General features: G+C 44.3%; 2 protein-coding genes across 2 annotated transcripts; one reads left to right on the forward strand and one right to left on the reverse strand.

The window, feature by feature from the left end:
• Nucleotides 1-8,088: 8,088 nt before the first annotated feature.
• On the forward strand, nt 8,089-9,776 carry LOC127302771 (putrescine hydroxycinnamoyltransferase 3-like). Its single transcript, XM_051333343.2, has one exon. It carries the CDS (start codon nt 8,261-8,263, stop codon nt 9,560-9,562), a length of 1,302 nt encoding a protein of 433 aa, XP_051189303.1. The 5' UTR covers nt 8,089-8,260; the 3' UTR covers nt 9,563-9,776.
• Nucleotides 9,777-10,025: 249 nt separating this feature from the next.
• Nucleotides 10,026-10,688, reverse strand: LOC139831822 (uncharacterized). Its single transcript, XM_071821161.1, has one exon. The coding sequence runs from the start codon at nt 10,686-10,688 to the stop codon at nt 10,026-10,028; it is 663 nt and encodes a 220-aa protein (XP_071677262.1).
• Between the last annotated feature and the right edge of the window lie 10,007 nt (nt 10,689-20,695).

Genomic DNA, 20,695 nt, shown 5'->3' on the forward strand with positions numbered 1-20,695 from the left:
ATCCATTAAAACATTAGCTACTGTAGCAACTTCTTAAAAAAGTGTTTTCTCTCAAAAGAACTTAAAAGAAAGAGATTAAGAAGCAAATGCAAATAATGGCAGAAATCTGTCAAAACAGAACAACAGGTAAATCGATTTTTTCGAAAATCTTCTGTTGCTCAGATCGAAAAGTGTGCAACTAACGAAAGTTAGATAATAACCTGGGGCAGATTCTCAAAAATTTGCAGCTCAAAATTACGTTGTGGCTGGGAATATGAATTTGTAAGGTGACAACATAGAATCTGTTTCAGGACAACAACTTCCCCAAATCTTACTTTCTTCCTATTAGAGACTATTCTTGGCACAAAAACAAAATAAAAATGATAAGGAGACATTATTATAGAAGTAATAACTTCCAAGACTGAAAAAAAGAAAAAATACAGAAATAAAACACGAGTTATCTCCAAGACTGCTTTTCTTTAACGCGTTTCAGCTAGGCGTAGAAAAAGAGCTAGCATCAAGTATTTTCAAGTGAAGAAGCATCAAGATCAATCACTTCCTTTGACAAACAACTTGTAAAAATAGATACTTTAGACACCCCTGGAGATGATTCAACATGCAAATCACTCATAGTTGCACTAAAAGTTTTATCAATGTTAAACATATTATGGGGTTTTGGTTTAGGTACCTTGGAAACATACATGAATTTCTGCTTTGTTCCCACAAAAGATTTCTTCTTATTAAACCCAAGATAAGAAAATTTTGAACTCAAAGTTTCCATAGCCTCCTATAGTTTACCAATCCTAAGGTTTATACTATCATGGGTATTGCTAGCCTCTAAGATAGCGATTCTTTTATTGATATTTTCTATTGATTCATTAATTTGGCTAGCATTATCTAGGAAATTCAGCAAATTTTTGTCTAGAGAACTTAGTCTTTTTATAACATCTTCTAAAGTGATCTCAGTTTTAACAACATTAGTAGGTTGTATTCCTATTAAGCTTTCAATTAAATTGCAGGCTTCCAAAGTAGGAGTACCTAGAAAATTACACCCCATGAGAGTATCCAAAACATTCCTATTCCAGTTAGATATACCAACATAAAAATTTCTAAGAAGGATCATGGTAGAATATTATTTTAGTACATCTATGATGAGCATCACTTATTCTATACCAAGCATCTTTCAAACTTTCTCCCCCTTGTTGCTTAAAAGAACGAATCTCAACTTCAGGAATACTCATTTTAGCAAGATTAAAATAGTACAACAAAAATAAAAGCTATAAGAGAAACTAATTTTTTGTGTGTTTTTGATATAATGAAGCAAACAAGACAAAAATAAAATAAAAGAAACAAAACAATAACAAAGTAAAGAGATTCGAGATGAGAGATTCCCCTTGCAGTAATCATCTTTCTATCCGGCAATGATGCCAGATCAGTAGCTTGATGAACACAGATTGCACACCGTTAGGGAACCCCGAGAGAAAGGTATGATGAGCACAGTAGCAAGTTTTCCCTCAGTAAGAAACCAATGTTTAATCGACCAGTAGGAGAAAGGCGTGACTTCTGAAGGTGTTGCTAGCTGACTTGTGGCAGGACGCACTATCGGCATCAGCAACAACATGGAACCTGCACACAACACAACCAAAATACTTTGCCCCAACTTACAGTGAGATTGTCAATCTCACTGGGTTTGCTGAACACAAAGGATTAAATGTATAGTGTGGAAAGAGATGTTTGTTTGCAGTGAAATTAAAGAGAACAGTGCTTGCAGTCAGTAAACAGAACAAGATGATTTTATCAGTGTAAAAGAAAGGACCGGGGTCACAGTTCACTAGATGTGTCTCTCCATAAAGATAAATAACATGCTGGCTGAACAAATTACAGCTGGGCAATTGACATAATAAAGAGCATACATGACAAGATGATTACTATGAGATTTTTCTGGGTATTACAACATAATACATAGACCGCAATCCAACTGCGTCTATGACTAATAATCCACCTTCAGGGTATCATTTGAACCCCTTCCAGTATTAAGTTGCAAGAAACAGATTATCGCATTAAGCAATGTGTGTAAAGTAAACAATACAATTATCCTTAGATAAAACGTTGTTGTTTTCTCCCTAGTAGCAACAACACATCTATAATCTTAGAAGTTATTGTCACTCTTCCAGAAAACTAGAGGCATGAATCCACTGTCGAGCATAAATACTCCCTCTTGGAGTTAGAAGCATTTACTTGGCCAAAGCATCTACTAGCAACAGAGAGCATGCAAGATCATGAATAACATATAAAAAGTATATAATAGATCTCAACATAGTATTCAATATTCATCGGATCCCAGCAAACACAACATGTAGCATTACATAAAGATGATCTTGATCATCATAGGAATATCACAAGATCTAAACATGAAGCACAAACTGGAGAAGACAACCATCTAGCTACTACTATGGACCCGCAGTCCAGAGACGAACTACTCACGCATCACTTCAAAGGCGAGCATGGCGATGTAGAGGCCTCCGGTGATGATCTCCCTCTCTGGCAGGGTGCTGAGAAGAGCTTCAGAACCCTCCCGAGCTAGTGTCAGCGATGGCGGCCGCGACGGCACTTTTCATGGATGGAGGCTCGGGTGTTTTGGTTCTTACCGAGATCGTGAATAAATAGGCAGAAGGGCGACGTCGGTGGATGCCCGGGGGGGGGGGGGGGGGCAGACCACCCCATGGCGCGGCCAGGGGCAGTGCCGCGTCTAGGGCTGGTCTGGACACCCTGTGGCGCCTCTTCATCTCTCTCTGGACTCCTTCATTACGGTAAAATATGAACTTCGGCTTTTGTTTCATCCAATTCCGAGAATATTTCCTGTACAACTTTTCTGAAATACAAAACAACAGAAAATAAGGAACTGACACTGTGGCATCTTATTAATGGGTTAGTGCCGTAAAATGTATAAAAGTGCAAAAAAAGTGTAAACAAAACATATAGGAATTGGTGTAAAACAAGCATGGAGCATCTAAAATTATAGATACGTTTGAAACGTATCATCCAACTGGCATTATGCTCGTGGAGGATGGAGTCCTCAGCAGAACCCATATTCCGCATAGTCTGCTCAGACTCGTCGTCGAAAGAGGTGTCAATGTCCTCAATGCGGAAAATTTTGAGCGACTTCCACATGTCCATCGGCGCGTGTAACAACTGCGGATCAATGGTCGTCCACAATAGCTCCAAAAAATGAATTAGGGAACCTACCAGCGCAATTGACCGAACATGTCCTCGGCGGCGAGGCCGACCGGCGCAACCGGCAGATGTTTGGCCCCACACCATGCGACAAATGCGGTCAAGAATATATCCTGGCTCCGATCCTATTCCCCGGCGCGGCGAGGCCCGAAAATACGACACGTACTACGGCGGTGCGGTGGGGTGGGGTTGGGGTGGCAGCGTCGCCCTAGGGCAACAAAGAAGGGGAAGATGAATCAAATATGCGTCGTTGATTTAGCTATCCCTGACATGTCGGGCCGGGTTAGAATACGAGGACACTCGGCGCGACCGCGTCCGCCCATACGCATCCGATGCGCATATTTGGGCCGCGTTTGTGTCTCCACGGACAGCCCGGTCACGTGCATCGGGTCACTGGGCCTAGGTGCAGACACATTCTTTTGGAGATGCCCTTAGTCTCGCTTAAAGACACCAATCGGGTACTAATGATTTTAACACCAGCCACAACCTATCGCAACCCCTTTAGTTCTGGTTGATATCTCCAACCGGGACTAAAGGTCCCGTTTGACCCAGGACTAAAGCTGGTCGTGCCAGTGTGGCATCCTAGGTGTTGGAACCGCGACTAATGATCACATTATTCCCGGTTTAGTCATGGTTCCAAACGTGGTCTGGACTAATGCTCCGAATAGCTCCGGACAAAAAGCCCTTTTTCTACTAGTGTATATTTAAGCAGTAAGAAATGACTTTGCAAAGTAAGAGGAAAACTAAAAAAAAAGCGATAGACATGCACCGTTCGTGCGCTAACCAAAAGGAGTTCTACGTTGAATATAATTAATTGCCTAGCTCTGCTCTGTCGGATGGATTTTTTGGTTGAACTAGCATGAGCTTGTAATTCCACATGGTATCATACCACAAGATCCTGGATTTAAATCCTAGCCAACGCAGTATTTAAAATAAATATTTACAGTCTCCATAAAAACGAATCCAAAGATACATGTCTAAAATCCGTGCGAGATCTATATAAAAAGGCTCACCGGCTTAGACATAAAGAATGTATTAAATGTAATTTCCTAGCCCTTCATCAGATCGATCTTTATTAAACTGGCTAGACAATGTAATTCCACGGTACCAACGGGCACCAAAAAGACGACATAAAGCTTTTTTTTTTCCTTGGGAGTGAAAGACGACATAAAGCTGTAGCCTTATACCCGGCGGCCGCCGCCAGGGCACATGCATGAGAACCTAGTAGCAAGGGTATGCACAATCCTTTAAGTGCAAGTTAAAAAATTACTACAAAGCTAGCTTCACCTTACGTTCTGACACCCTGTGTTATGGAATAAAGCATTTTTGCACGCACTAGTGCTCTCTGAGTTTTGTCGCTGCCTTTCCTACCTTGGAAAAGTCAGCTTTCCTGGATTTTGTTGCACCATTTTTTCTCGCATATACATATAGTACATTGGACGACGTATGAAACTGAAGCACACTTGGTCAAAATCTCTCCCACCTCTTCGTCACACGAGGTAATAAGTCATGAATACTTCTCATGCGCGTAATTTAACCGCGTTTCGCTTATTCAATACTGGTTTTCATGTCGTTGAAGAATCGGTTACTCTCTCCAGCGTACATGTAGTTTAAGACAAAATTTAAGCATTTGTTTGGTTAATAAAAATAGAAATTATATATCTACAAAAAATATATATCATTAGATTCATATTCAAAAAATGTTTTCAATGATACAATTTTTGTGTCCTAGATTTCATATTTAATTGACTAAAATATTGGTTAAAGTAATCTCTTAAACTACATGTGCATCTGTTCAGGAGGGAGTAAAATATCTTTTAAATAATGTCGCTGGAGAATCAGTTAAGAAAAATCTGCACGGTTCAGCCACGGGTTCAGTATAACAATTAAGCAACAACGTCAATCGACGAGGTCTGCTACGGCTAGGTTTGGTGCCCATGATCACATATACTATTGCAGCGGACGACACAACTTCAGTAACGTCCTACTTAAAAGTTCCGCGGTGACTTTGGCCTGCTATGAGCCATCCAAAGCACATCGAACACATAAGAACGGATCCAACCAATAATCGTAAACAATTACACCTTGGTGGTTGTTTGGTATGTGTTAACCATAAATAATACATAGGAAATGTACAAGGGCCCGACAGCCATATCCTCTGCTGATGGCTTTTTGTTGGGGCTGTTGGCACATGACCAGTCCTAGTAGGCCACCATAACTGATGGAGCCCGGCCTACGGTCTTTGTTTCATCATGTGCGTCAACGACAAGAACCACACTCAAGATCGAGGTCACGGAGGCATGGAAGAGAAGAAGAAAGAAAGAGAGGATATGGCCGTCTTGAGTGTTCTTCGCTTCCATGCCTCCGTGACCTCGATCTTGAGTGTGGTTTTTGTCGTTGACGCACATGATGAAACAAAGAACGTAGGCCGGGCTCCATCAGTTATGGTGGCCTACTAGGAATGGTCATCTTCCAACAACCCCAACAAAAAGCCATCAGCAGAGGATATGGCCGTCGGGCGCTTGTACATTTCCTATGTATTATTTATGGTTAACACACACCAAACAACCACCAAGGTGTAATTGTTTCTACAAAAAAATTTACATCCGATTTCAACCTGCTACGGCCGTTTACCGATTTTTAGATTCCTCAAAATCAAAAAGGACATATAATTTTTTTCAGATGTAGATTTTGATAAAAAATAAAAATTATTTTGTTGTTTAAAGATTTATTATTAAAAAAATGTATTCATTGTTTATTTAGTCAAATAATTGCTTAGTATTAAAAAAATGTAATGTCATGGCCTAAGAGTTAACAGGATTGATAGGGTACTATTGACAATAAAGATAACGTCTATGATGTGAGGAGTTTGAGAATGTGTGACCGACTGAAAAGTTTTACTATTAATGAGTAATTTGATCTAATATTAAGTCTGCTTAGGATTAAACTGTCAAATAATTTTAAAAAGTACCTTAAAATGATTCACCTGTGCGTAATGGCCATTAGCCTAGGAAGGTCCTGTGCCGATGGCCAAATGATCTGTGCAGATAGAAGATTGTGCCGGCGAGGGTGTGCCGACGGCTGAAGGCCGTTGGGCCCTTTGACTGGTTCCTGTAGCGGTAATGTAATTTTCCTACTGAAGAATCATACAAGAAACCATCAAAAAGTACTGCAGGGTCAAAAAAGAACAATCTGTAGTTTAAATACGTTCATGAGTTGCTTCCTGGGTTGTTCGAAAGTTAGACACAAGAACATTTCTAGGAACGAGGGAAAAGTTTCACATTGTTCCCTGACTCCAGCTCATTTACACTGTACTTGGCCCTTGATATGCATGCTTTAGTAGGAGTAGTTAAATAAGTTTGGACCGATGCAAAAGAGAACGGGTCAAAAGGTAGATATATACGCAAGAGAATAACACAAGTTGCTGCTCCCAGAAGCAAATGCTTTTTAACTAAATTTCCAGTGCGCCATTATTCTTCTTCTTTTGAATCACAGTATCAGACATGGGTCCAGAATTTTCACCAACCTTACATAAATAAAATAAATCACTAGCTAATCATTTGGATAATGTTCACCTAATAATGGCCGGATGCATGCATGCGTGCATGCCTACCGATGCATTACAGCACTAGCATATGCGTATGACATATTCTTCAGCATTTTTTTTGTAAGGTTCGCAGCCTCTAATAACTCATGCTTATGTGATGCCAAAATTGTACTACTGTACTGAACTAATAGATTGTTAGTGCCTTCTGCGAAAAGTGTAGTGCCCAATAATAGTACAGATCATTATTACTTTGGTCACTAGCAGCCCCAAACCTCCAAAATATATTAATTAATGGGTGTTGCATCCCTAGTTGCAAGCTAAGTCTTCTCGGTCTAGTGATGTTAGTTGCATCCCTAGTTGCAAGCTAAAAAATCCCAGTTATAATTAGCTGCAACATCACTTACGACTGAAAATTTTTAAGTGCAACCCAACTCATACGGTGTACATATCACGATGAGAATCCGAAGGTTCTGGACTTGAAGGACCTCTAGCTTATAAAAGCCTAGAATTAGCAAAACCGTTAATTAATATCTAGGTTAGAACAGTAAAATGTATAGTAGGTTTAGCTAGCATGAGCTATATAATAAAGATAAAAATAACACTACTACATAAAAATGTAGTATAGTATCGGTATTTTTGAAGAAAGCATATGAAAATTACGATATAATACTCAACTGCATCATACAATGCATGCGGAATTTTTGAGGAAAAACAATGATAATTTATGTGTTGAAGGAGAAAATAACGAATGAAATTACCAACTAAGTTACAATAATGTAGAGATTTTTTTTGAGAACAATAATGTAAAGATTCATTTTTACGTTATCAAATAGTTAAGTCGTTGCACTCCTGCCATCCTATGTAACTTGTCTTAGATTTATTTAAAGGGAGTGACTATTTCTCAATCGATAATGTCATCAAATTTCAGTTGCAACTCCAGACTAGCACTAATCACGATGCAAATCAAATGATGCAACACTTGACTGAGCACGAAGCTAGCTGAGAACTAGCAAATTTCTTATTTAAATTTAGCAGTATATTTCAGAACAGATGCAACAATTTTCGTAAAAAAAAAGTTCATATTTAGAAACCGGATGCAATAGCTTTAAAAAATAACATACAACTTGGAAATAGTTGAAATGTACACTAACAATCAAACGCGTGATAGGCGGCCGGGTCAAAATCTAGACTATATATGCTCGTACTTGAGAAGCTTGATTGGTCTGGCCATCGTGCAAGTAGCCGAATTTAACCTACCCTGTTCCCGCGCCGCGCTTTCCAACTACCCTATATATATATCTTCACGAAACTATCAATTCGTACATCACAATACCTCAACTTAACACAAGCAACAACGACACCACATACGAGCTCGAGCTTAACCTTCGATCGCTAGCTCTCTTGTTGCCAACTCTTTCTCAGTCTCTCGTCGCTCATATTTGGGTTAACGACAGACCAGCCACACCCACCTGCAAGCTCGCAAGTACCTCGACGACAGCAATGGAGGTGAAAGTATTGAGCTCCAAGCTCGTGAAGCCCGCCTACAATGGCGGTGCTGCACCAGCCACCGAATACATCCCTCTGTCGATCTTCGACAAGGTGACGTACCAGATGCAGATGGCCATCATCTACGCCTATGCCTCGCCGGCGCCCTCCACGGCCGCCATTGAGAAGGGACTGGCAGCGGTGCTTGCCCAATACCGCGCCTTCGCCGGCCAGATCGGCGTAAACCCTGATGACGGCGTCCCCTCCTTCATCCTCAACGATCGTGGTGTGCGTGTCGTGGAGGCGTCCGTGGACGCTGACATGGTGGACATGGCGCCGGCCAAGCCCACGCCGGAGCTGTTGAAGCTTCATCCGGACCTCGAGGGCGAGCTGGAGGAGGTGGTGCTGCTGCAGCTGACGCGATTCAGGTGCGGCTCCCTCGCCATCGGGTTCACTTCCAACCACGTCGTCGCGGATGGCCACGCCACCAGCAACTTCCTCGTCGCCTGGGGCCGCGCCACCAGGGGGCTCCCCATGGGTCCCCCGCCCGTGCACCACCACAAGGACCTCTTCAAGCCCCGGTCGTCACCTCGCGTCGAGCACGACCACCGGAGTAGAGAGTACTACAAGCCGTCGCCTACTGCCGTCGTTGGCCACCACGGCGACGGCACCGACAACATCGTCATCCACAAGGCGCACTTCACCAAGGACTTCATCGCCGGGATCCGGGCCAACGCGTCGGAGGGGCGCGGCCGGCCGTTCAGCCGGTTCGAGATCATCCTCGCCCATCTCTGGCGCACTATGACACGAGCCCGTGGCCTGGGCCCGGAGGATACCTCGACGATCCGGCTCTCGGTGGACGGGCGCCACCGTCTCGGCAAGCCGGCGGAGTACTTCGGCAACATGGTGCTCTGGGCGTTCCCCCGCGCCACGGTGGGTGACCTCCTGAACCGGCCTCTGAAGCACGCCGCGCAGGTGATCCACGACGAGGTGGCCAGGGTGGACGGCGCATACTTCCAGTCCTTCGTAGACTTTGCCACCTCCGGCGCCGCCAAGAAGGAAGGGCTCGCGCGGAGCGCCCTGTGCAAGGACGTCCTGTGCCCGGACGTCGAGGTGGATAGCTGGCTGACATTCCCGTTCTACGAGCTGGATTTTGGCACCGGCAGCCCGAGCTACTTCATGCCGTCCTACTTCCCTACCGAGGGGATGCTCTTCCTCGCGCCGTCCTACATCGGCGATGGCAGCGTCGATGCCTTCGTCCCAGTCTTCGAGCACAATCTTCAGGCCTTCAAAGAATGCTGCTACAACGTGGAGTAGGTGGCCATGCATGGCTAGGAACAGGGTCGAAGGAAAAGTGAGGCAAACAGATTTGTTCATTTAATTAAGAGGGCGCGGTAGAAAAAGGAATGTTTGTTACGTGATCAGCCAGAGAGTTTTTTTTTCGTTCTTGTTGAGAATTGTGTAGTCCTATATCTTATCATGTACAAATAACGAAGTAACATGATTTTTTGGATCAATGGTTTTCATTGCATGCTGATACACCTTATTTTATAGGATAGAGATTTCTAAAATATTTTTTCTTAATTTGTACAAAAATTATACCTTTTCTAATTAAAAAAATACTACACTGTCTGGCTTGCCTGACTAGTATGGAACCTTTTTTTTTCGAGAGCACGCGCAACGCGTGCCATATCTTTATAGAAGGTGAAAGCATAATAATTTACAAGAAGAGCACCTAGGTGCGGAGAACACACACACGCCACCCTCCCTCCGCCTAGGCCTACTCTCTCGCTATATTTAGCCTCACTCCTCTCCTAGCTCTCTCCCACGGGTGGAAATCATCCCTAATCTGGGTGATCATTTGGTCCACCGTCTTCTGCTCCCTGTCGTTACTGAAAGCCCTCGCATTCCGCTGCTTCCAGATCGTCCATGCTGTGCAGATAACCATGGAGTCGAACCGCTTCCTGTCAAACCTCCTCACTCGCTTGCGGGCCTCCGTCCACCATCTCTGCAGGTTCCCCGTGAACCCTGGGTCTGCCATCCTTAGACCTGCACTGTGCAGCACCCTGCACCACACCTGTCTCGCATAGGGGCATAGGGTTAGAATGTGGTCCACATTATCTTCCTCATGCAGGCATATATAACATGCGTTCGGGTGCTCTTGCAACCCATGGCTCACCCTCCTATCCGATGTCCACAGGCGGTATCTCAGAGCCAACCATGCAAAAATCTTGCATTTCATGGGTGAGAAGGAGCCCCAAACCGGCCTACTCATACTCCATCTCACACTTCCTTGGCATAGCATCTCATACGTGCACTTTGCCGAGTATGTTCCAGCCTTCGCACCTTTCCAAAGTATGCGGTCTGGTGTGGAGACGTCTCTCTCGACATCCTCCACCGCCTCCCACAGGGCTAGGCATTGCCTCCAGAGCTCCTCTGTCATCTCCCCTGGTATGTCATCTATCCACGCATCCCCCTGCATAGCCTCCGCCACCAGACGGGTGTTCTTCCGCCTAGTGGTTACAATGGCGAATACCTCCGGTGCCAGCTCTTCCGCAGTGTAACCACCAATCCATCTATCTCTCCAGAAGTAGGTGAAAGGATCGTATGCCGCACCTAGAGGGTGGGGGGGGGTGAATAAGTGCTAACCAATTTTTAGTTCTTTTTCAATTTAGGCTTGACACAAAGGTAAATTCTCTAGATATGCAACTAAGTGAATTTACCTATATGACAAGATGATCAACTAGCAAGATATAGCTACGCAATATAAGAGATAGAATAGGATAGAGGTAACCGAGAGTGGAGCACGCGATGACACGGAGATGATTCCCGTAGTTCCCTTCCTTTGCAAGAAGGTACGTCTACGTTTGGAGGAGTGTGGTTGCTACGAAAGCCAAACCAACAACCACGAAGGCTTCACTCAGATCTCCGGTGAGCAACGCCACGAAGGCCTAGCCCACTTCCACTAACGGATTTCATCGAGGCGGAAACCGGGCCCTTACAAGGTTCTTGGGGCACACATCCACAACTGAATTGGAGGCTCCCAAATCTGTAACAATCCAACAATCAACAACAACACATCAACACAAATCAACTAGGGAACCAAATAGGAACACTAGCATGAGATCCCTCAAACAAATGAGGGGGAAATGAAAAACGCTTCGGTGATGATGTAGATCGGTGTCTTCTCCTTCGAATCTCCGAAGATCAAGAGCTTTGGTTGGGGGAGGAAGGAGATCTTGCAAATCTTGTGTTCTTGAGGTGGCTTTAATGGTGGTGCAGCTTGGCAGATTTTTCTTACAATGATTGAGCAACTTGTCCCTTTGGAGAAGAGAGCTATTTATATGATTGGAGCTCTCAGATCTGACCGTTGGGGCGAAATCCACTAACACCGGAAGTTCCGGCCAGGAGGGCCGGAAGTTCCGGCTTCCACCGGAAGTACCGGCCAGGAGGGCCGGAACTTCCGCCTTCGTCAGACATCCAATTCAGAAGATGTTTGGGGGAACTAGGGCGGAACTTCCGGTGACCGGAAGTTCCGGCCAAGTTCCGAAATTTGGAGAAAACCATACTGGACATTACTGAGCCACAATTCCAGAATTCCGAAACTTGTCCGGAAGTTGGGAGGAAGTTCCGCTGACCAGAACTTCCGGCCAACTCCACCGGAACTTCCGGTCAGGGAATAACAACTGCGCACAGAACTGCACTGAGAGGCTTCTGCTGGGTGTTCCAGGGCGGAGGTTCCGCCAGCTGAGGCCGGAACTTCTGCCAGAGATAAAAAGCCTTCATAACTTCAGAACAGCCATACCATTTCACCGATCAAATAAATTTCTCGAAAACTTGTACCTGTCTACATCAACACACATAAATATATACCTAGTGTTGACATCAAACACACAAAACCCAAAAGGGCGAGAAATGTTCTTTCAGTAGGTCAGCTGTCCATCCCCTACCGTAAAACGCGCTAGACTCTGGAATACTCCCTCCACTAGAGGATCATTCAACCCGGGTAGGCCTTGCCAAGGCCTCGCCGGGTTCGTGCGTTTGTGCCACATCCATCTCAATCTCAAGGCGAGGCCTTGCAAACTCAGGTCTTTCACCCCCAAGCCGCCGAACTTCTTTGGTTTGCATATGCTCCTCCATGCCACTAGGCACCGTCCCCCATGCACCTCATCCTTACCGGCCCAAAAAACGCTCTCATCCATCTGTTTATCTCCTCCAGAAGCCAAACTGGCGCCTCAGCGACCACCATTTGATGCACCGCTCTTGCAGTAACAACTGAATTAATCAGGACTCTAGTATGGAACCTGAAAGGTCTGGATTTTGTGGTTCCCCCAATATGACAGACCACATAGTTGGCCACCTCTCGGGCTACTACCAAACAGATTATTTTTCGGATTTCCTAGCCTGACAAGTCACCTTTTGGGTTCCCATATTCTGAGCAGTCCCTTTTGAGAATCTCAAATCCGACCGAGTAATAATTTTAAAAATATTGAAAAATGTGTAATATTTGTGGAATCAAAGAAAAATAAGTTAAAAATAGTTTTCGATCTTATATATGGGTGTTATGTAACTATACTAAATCAGGAAAATTACAGATGCTGGATCGAGCTTGAATGCTTTAAAATTAAACACTCTATTTTTAAGGAATTACTCGATATAGAAGATTTATATTTTGAGCCCTTCCAAACTTATAACAACGAAAATGTAGACTTGGGGAATGCTACACGAAAGTGACAAACTTAGAATCATCAAGAATATGACTAAATCAATTGAAAATACCGAGGAGTTATAATACTTTTGTAATTGGTAAAAGCGTGCATAATTTCTAGGAGTTCGACAAAAGGCCTAAAAAGTTCCACTTGGATGATACTGAACGATTATTCAGGTTTTAATTTGAACATTTTTATGGTTTAGGTTTTGTAGTCGGACTTTGCAACATAGCTTTGGGCGGACCTGGGCATATCTTAGGTTGACCGGGTTTCAAAATGTCCTTCGTAAGAAGATGCCAAGCTTAAACTTCGCCAAAACAACACCAAGTTAGTCAAAAAATAATAATTTATTTCCATATGTATATATTTTATTTGTATCTCTATCTATATATATCTACATCTAAATCTAAATGAAAATGTAACAATAAATTTATATCTCTATCTACAACTATATCTATATCGACAACTCAGAAGCATCAAAAAATCATTATCATTATTTATGTATACAAGTAGCCCTTTATTTTCAAACACTCAAAAATTAATTTTTAAGCTTTCAAAATTTGGAAAAAAAATAACAGAGATAGCCAATGATATATGCTACAAACATGTAAAATCTCAATACGAACTATTTTATATTCAAGGCTATACAAAAATGCAGAATTTGACAAATTGTATTATGAATAATTTGTCATCTTTGTGTAGCCTAGAATACAAAGTGGTTCGCTTTGAGATTTTGTACGTTTGAAGTATATATATTTTCCTACCTCTAGAATTTTGTTTCATTTTTTAAATCTTTTAAAATATGGATTATAACAGTGTGAAAATAAAGGGTTACATGTAGCCCGGCCTTTGTTTTGATATTTCAAATACGGAATTACTTCAGGTACGACAATATACCATCCGACTTTGGTACGAGGACTACATAGGCCGTGAGGATGTTTTTTAGGCATGCCATCACTAGTAAAAAAAAGGGCTTTAGTCCCAGTTGGGAAGGGCCTTCGGTCCCGGTTTTGCAACCGGAACTACGGAATCGGGATTAAAGGCTTCCCCTCTTTAGTCTCGGTTATGTTACGAACCTGGACTAAAGGCCCTTCACTTGGGCTGCAGGCGCGCCGGCGCGGAGAACCTTTAGTCCTGATTTGTAACACCAACTTGGACTAAAGGCCACGACGTCTATTTTGTATCTAATTTTTTTCCAATCCCTCTTTTTTCTATTTTTTTTTCAAAATTTCTAGTACATTTTGGTTATTTGACCAGTTTAGTCTCTAACTACACTTAATATCTACTAAAATTACTTACTCGTAGTCAAACTTCTCGAACGGTCACACAGCCTCAAATTGTTACAGCACTAGCATGCTTAACTTGTAAGCTCCTTCCGACTTTCAAGTGATTTGCACGCATGTTATTGAATTAGTATCATATCAATCCTATTAATCTGCTGGTCACGATGTCACACTACCTTATTGTTTGAATTCCAAATAATTATTTTAATAAAAAACTAATGTTGTAAGAATAATCTTAAATAATTATTAACAATAAGTTTTTAAAACTTTTTTTTTGCATAATCTAAAACTGAAATTTTTCATATTTTCCATTGGCAGTTTGAGAATCTAAAAATTGGCTAACTTGGTGAAATTGAAAGTAACTTTTGGCGTGGATACACATTCATATATTAAACTTTTTTTTCGAGTTCGTATGCAAAAGATATTGCCATTTTACTAAAAATACAGTTTTTGCAAAATACGTCAAAATTCATGTTTGTTATTTTTCGTTATTTTTCGTAATAACTAGATCACCTAAGCTACCTACATCTAAAAGGATATTTATTTTTGAATTTTCTATCATTTTTTTTATATTTTGAAAATTAAAAAAACACGATTCGCGGGGTGGGATGAGGGGGAGCCAAGAAAACCCAGAAACCCTTTAGTCCGGGTTGGCGTCTCTAACCGGGACTAAAGGGTAGACCTTTAATCTCGGTTGGGGACACCAACCAGAACTATAGAGGCTCACATGGGTGCTGCAACCTCTCGAACCGGGACTAAAACTTTTCAGCCTTCTAGCCATTCGAAGAACGCGACTGGGACTAAGAGCATCTCCAGCCGCGTCCCCCAAAGCATCCCCCAAACCGTGCCGGATTGAGCGTTTGGGGGACGTGTTTCGTTCGTGCCGCCTTTGGGGGACGTCGCTCCCCAGTCGCGTCCCCCAAACAAAACTTCGGAAATTTTAAACTTAACGAGATTCGACTAAGATTCGTCCAAACTTACATAGATTCGAACGAAATTTGACTAAATTTAAACTAAACCTAATCTAGAACCACTTGCGGCGGCCGGAGGCGTCGTAGTACTGCTGGAAGTTGTACATGTCGTCGGTGACGACCTCCTGCTTGACGCGCTCGCCGACGGGCTCGTCGACGGGCTCGTCCTTCACCGCGCCGCTTGGTCCTGCCTCGCCGTCGTCGGTGAGGTCCACCAGCGGCTTGCCGGAGTCGCGGATGGACAAGGCGATCGCCGCGTCGAGGTCGCCCCTCCAGGCGTCCTTGTCGTTCATGGACGCCAAGAACGCCGCCCGCAGACCTGGGCAGTCCTCGGGGTCGTCGCTGCTGGCGATGAGCCGCTGCTGCCGCTCGTACTCCGCCAGCAGCGCCGCCTGCGACGCTTCCTCCGGCTCCTCCTTCACCTCCGGCTTCGGGAGGAGGAGGGCGCCGCCGCGCCTCTCTTGCTGCCGCCGGCTGCCGCTGCCGCCACGCCTCGTGTTGACGGGCGTCGTCGGCTCCTCCTTCACCTCCCGTTTGGGGACGGTGTACGGCGCCGACCGGTAAGACGAGGCCGGCGTCGATCCCGCCGGTCCTGAGGAAGAAGAGTGCGAGGAGGAGGAGTACGTCGTCCTCCTTGGCTGCCATTGAGGAGATGGCGGCGGTGGCGACGGCATCTCCAGCCTTGGAGCGCCGTTGCGGATGCTGCGGATGACGTTCTCGAGGGTGCGCCTCGGAACGCCCCAGAACAGGGCGCGTCCGTCCTTGTTCCAGCTATTGGGGCCGCCGACGAGCCCGTCGGTGCTGTGCATCTCGACGTCGTACTTCGCCTGGAAGTACGCCGTCCACCAGGCGTCGTTGTTGTTGGCCGCCCACGTAGGATCCAACCGCTCCTCGGCGGTGAGTTGAGCTCGACGGGCCTTGATGCCGTCCCTCCATTGGTCCGTGCGCGGCTTCGGCGGCGGCGGAACGCCAACGCCGTTCACGGCCATCCTCCAGCCGCCGCTGCTTGGCAGCCGCATGTCCGGCGGGACTGGATAGCGGGCGTTGTACAGCGCCCACGCCTCCGCCACGGTGAGGCTGCCGCGGCCGAAGCCGTTCGCCGCGGCGATCTTGCGGGAGGACGAGCTCGACATTTTTGGAGCGGCGAGGAGAAGATCTGGGAGGGGGAGGCGGCGGCGACGAGATGGTTTGTGAGCGGTGAGAACTGACGGGCGTCTTTAAACAGCGGCGGCAGCGGGTGGTTGCACGCAATAACGCCGGCGCGGACGGCCACGCGGCCATGCACGACGAGACGCGTCCCTGCGTCGCCTGGGAAAACAGGGACGTCATTAACGTCGCTTGACCAAAGGTAGGCGACGGGGTTTTAGGCTTCCGAGCCGCTGACGCGTCGGGCCCGCGTCGGTTCGCCTCGCTTTTCGTTGTGTCCGACGTCCCCGGTGCGTCCCCTGTGGGACGGGGACGGGCTCGGGGCGCCGGAAACCGTATGGGGGCGCGCCGGAAAAAAAAAGGGCTTTGGGGGACGCGGCTGGAACGGTTTTTTTATCTGGCGCGTCCCAAATCCCTTTGGGGGACGCTTTGGGGGACGTGGCTGGAGATGCTCTAAAGTCCTATTATGATCGTATACAAGGATCAGATAGGTGTTACCGTAATGTACAGACACTCTTTCAAATAAGGCGTCTTCTGTTCCTTTCAGTTTTTTAAAGATTAATTTACCCCTCCAATTAAAGCACATAATACGTGCAATATACCCTGTATTGGTTTCCTTTTCTTTCTCCAAAATCCTGTTTCCCCCAAACGACTCAGAGACCTTTTAAATGGGTAAGGAGGCATATGTGATGACTGTCTTAATCTTCAAGCTACACGACTGTAGTCTTCACTTGTGGTTGTGCACGTCAGCACGTGTGTACCCGTTTACGTTCGTTGGGAGAAAAAATACCCATAAGTTTTCGATCTTGGTCGGAGAGGAAAGGACTTAATTTCACTGACGTGAACGAGGGGGTAGAGAAGGAGCTTGAATCCAGTGAGTGGCGACCAGGATTGCGGCAATTCAAACCCCGAAGGCGGCCGCGGCGGGTGGGGGTTGGTGCCGCCTGGCAGCGCTGCTTGCATTTCCGCTTCTCTCGGCAGATTAAATTCCATCAGGTAACCAGGCAGAAGAAAAAGGGGTGCCATGATCAGATTAAATCTAGTCAATTAACAAGGCAACGACCTGCACGGTCCACAGTCCACACACACACAATAGTGAGGCTCGGATGACGACTGACCGTAGTCTTCCTGATAACCAATAGACACGCAAGAGCTCGATCCTCTATCTCGCTGGTACGTAGCTGCTACTTAAAAAACGGAGGAAATGCGTCAAACTGGAAATATATTGCCAATATCGTGCTACGAAACCAGTGTAACATGGAGTCAAAGAAGACATACATCTACAAATTAAGCACGTTTCCTGACTAGTAGTTTTATTTTTAAAGACAGAGAGCTAGGTATAGCTCAGAGAACCTAATCTCCCTATACTTCCTTAGCAAACTGGTCCAACCACAACTACTCACAAGGGAACATTCCGGGAACGAGTCAAGTTCATTCCTTCTAGGTTCTCTGCGCTCAACATGACACCATGCGCGACTGAAACATGTCAAGTGTCTAGTTAATTAACATGCATAATGCATTCATGGATAATGCAAAAGAGAGAACGCAAAAGAAAGATGCATAAGACTAACACAAGTTGCTCACGGTAGCACGTTCATATATAGTAGTAGTTTGAAGTTGCTCACAATATTTCACAAAATCCTCACATACGTACGGGCAGGCTCGTTGGCATCGGACATATTTATCTTAATATCGGGCAGATGCATGCATGACGATCAAAGTCGAAATTCTACTATCCTAGTGGACATCATCAGTGCTTGTTGCCAAAGTATGACATAACCACATGTGTTCCTAGCCAGGAAAAACCACTATCTCAACTTCAATAGTGGGGCTTTTCCCTCATCCATGAGTAAATTATTCCTTTTTATCTATAGATCTCAACGATCGTATCTTTTATGTCGTATCAAACTCATAATGTTCTAACATCAAGCCCCATGAAGACGTATTATATTTGATAAAATGCAGCATTTTAGAAAAAAACGCATTGGAAAAAAGCTCTAATAATAATTAGACAATACTTTTTTTTTTTTTGATTTAGAGCTATCCCCCATGTTTGCCAACATTTTTTTATGGGATTTTTCAAATGGTAATTTGAAGATAGGTATGTCTCACTTCTCAAGCCCGACGACACAAATATGTAGATATACTAATGCAGACTCCAGATGAGAGCATATGCCATGGTAAAATAAACATTTGTTCTATTTCCAATATTACTACCTTTACTTCTATAGTATTTTGCATGGACTTAAATTCTTATTCAATGAAAATAAGACAGCTAACTATTATCTGTTTCAGTCTTAATTATATCTTCTAATTTAAAACCGCATTCCTAGAATTTTAGAATCATGGTTTATACTTTTACTCTTTGTCTTGCCGCCTAGTATGTATACTTTGTTTTCGAAAAGATCAAAATAGTGGTTTTAAATAGTGGGCTATAGGCTATAGCCGCAGCCCGCGAAAAGCCATCTTTTAGTAGGCTAATGCACTTAGCTGCACCTTTTTGAAAGGTTATAGCAGGGCTTTAACGGGTTATTTAAAAGACCCGCTGAAACTCATAAGTCAGAGTACTTGAGTTCACATACATGTGATCTTTTCAGTCGTTCTAGTACAGTCATTCATATAGTGAATACACACCAATGCACTAGTGGAAAACGGGGCTATAGGCCCGGTCCATTTAGGCTTCAGTCCCGGTTCCCAAATCGGGACCAATTAGGCGGGACTAAAGGGTCCCCTTTAGTCCCGGTTCAAAGTTGCACCGGGCCTAAAGGCCTCGCCACGTGGTGCGGCCAGGGAGCTCGCGGTGGATGGCCTTTGGTCCCGGTTCGTGGTACGAACCGGGCCTGGGGTTCTCTGCCGCGGCATAGGTTTAGGCTGTACCAGCGTTTCTCTGCCGCGTCAGAGAAACAGGGCGTTTCTCTGCCGCGGCAGAGTTTCAGCAATGCATATATATCATTCAAGAAACCACAAAAAATCGTCGTGAATATATATGGACATCGTCAACGGTACACGTAATGCATGCATATTTACAATATAAAGTCGGATCTCTTTACTAAATCTATTTGCCTTTACGAAGTGCACGATCAAGATCTACGAACTGCCGATAGTGTTCTCCACCTAGGGTAATGACCTCGGTAACAAAGAATCCCGCGATTTCCTCTTGAATTGCTCGTATTTGATCCTCCGTTATAAGAGTGTCCCGCAGGCGTATCATCTATATTTAAAAAGGAGATCAATATATGAATGAAACTAAATACAATAGATGGTACTAATTAAGATTAATTGTGAATATTTGTTATCGTACACGAGTCTGGTGGTATACGGGCATCCCCACCCTTGGGACAGGCAATGTCACGAATGAAGGTGCAGATGTAGTATCCACATAAGTTATTCCCGGGGTTCCTGCCTCATACACTTTACGAAAAAATAGTTCGATCAAACTAATAATCAAGCATCGTATTGAAAGTAAATATCATATATAGAGTTTCACGGACATATATATAGTACTACTTACAGGGTAATCTTGAAATGTAAGCTCCGGTTTCCATTTACCCGGAACAGTATTGATGAACCGTTTCCAAGCCCTGCCCGGCAAAAAATAATGAGTAAATGAGTTATTGATTAGTTGATGATATTGTCGAATTAGAACAGATGAAGATGCCAATACGAAATTGATTGAAATTACCTCTGGAGGATGGCAGCCATGTCCGCCCATTCCGCATATTCTTTACGTTTCGAGTCCATGACTTTTACGACTCCTTTGTGAAGATCAATGATTAGGAGAATAAAGTGGAATCTGCACAAGCATAGCTCAATGATTACGAGAATAAAGTGGAAGGTGCACAAGCATAATGTATGTTATATATAAAACTCACTGGAAGTTGTAGGGAAAGAATATATCCTCTTTGTCTGCTTGCTTCTCTAAAAATATTACCATGTTGTCCTCTGTGTCCTTGGCGAAGTCTCGAACCGTAACTTCATGAACTGTGGCTGGGTCTATGAACCCCAGCGGTAGGAGCTTGCCTCTTTTGTATTCGAGCTTCTTCATTCTGCATAATTAAATGTATAGCGTACACAAAGAATATAGTGAGGATAATTGTTAGTGCAAATGAATGAGCTGAGCTACATACTTAATTACATAAATAAATCACTTACAGGAAGTAGCAACTGATGATAGCTTTGTCGAGGGCGTCTTGATTGAATAACTGAAACAGTTCTTCTAACTCAAGGTTTATCTCCTCGCCCCCCCCCCCCTGGAAGTAATGCTCATCTCTAAGATACACCGTGAGGTAGCGATCACCTCTTCGACAGGCTTTCAGGTACCATTCATGCAACCTTCGCAGC

The sequence above is a fragment of the Lolium perenne genome, chromosome 5 (assembly GCF_019359855.2).
Source record: "Lolium perenne isolate Kyuss_39 chromosome 5, Kyuss_2.0, whole genome shotgun sequence".
In the NCBI taxonomy this organism is placed as follows: domain Eukaryota; kingdom Viridiplantae; phylum Streptophyta; class Magnoliopsida; order Poales; family Poaceae; genus Lolium; species Lolium perenne.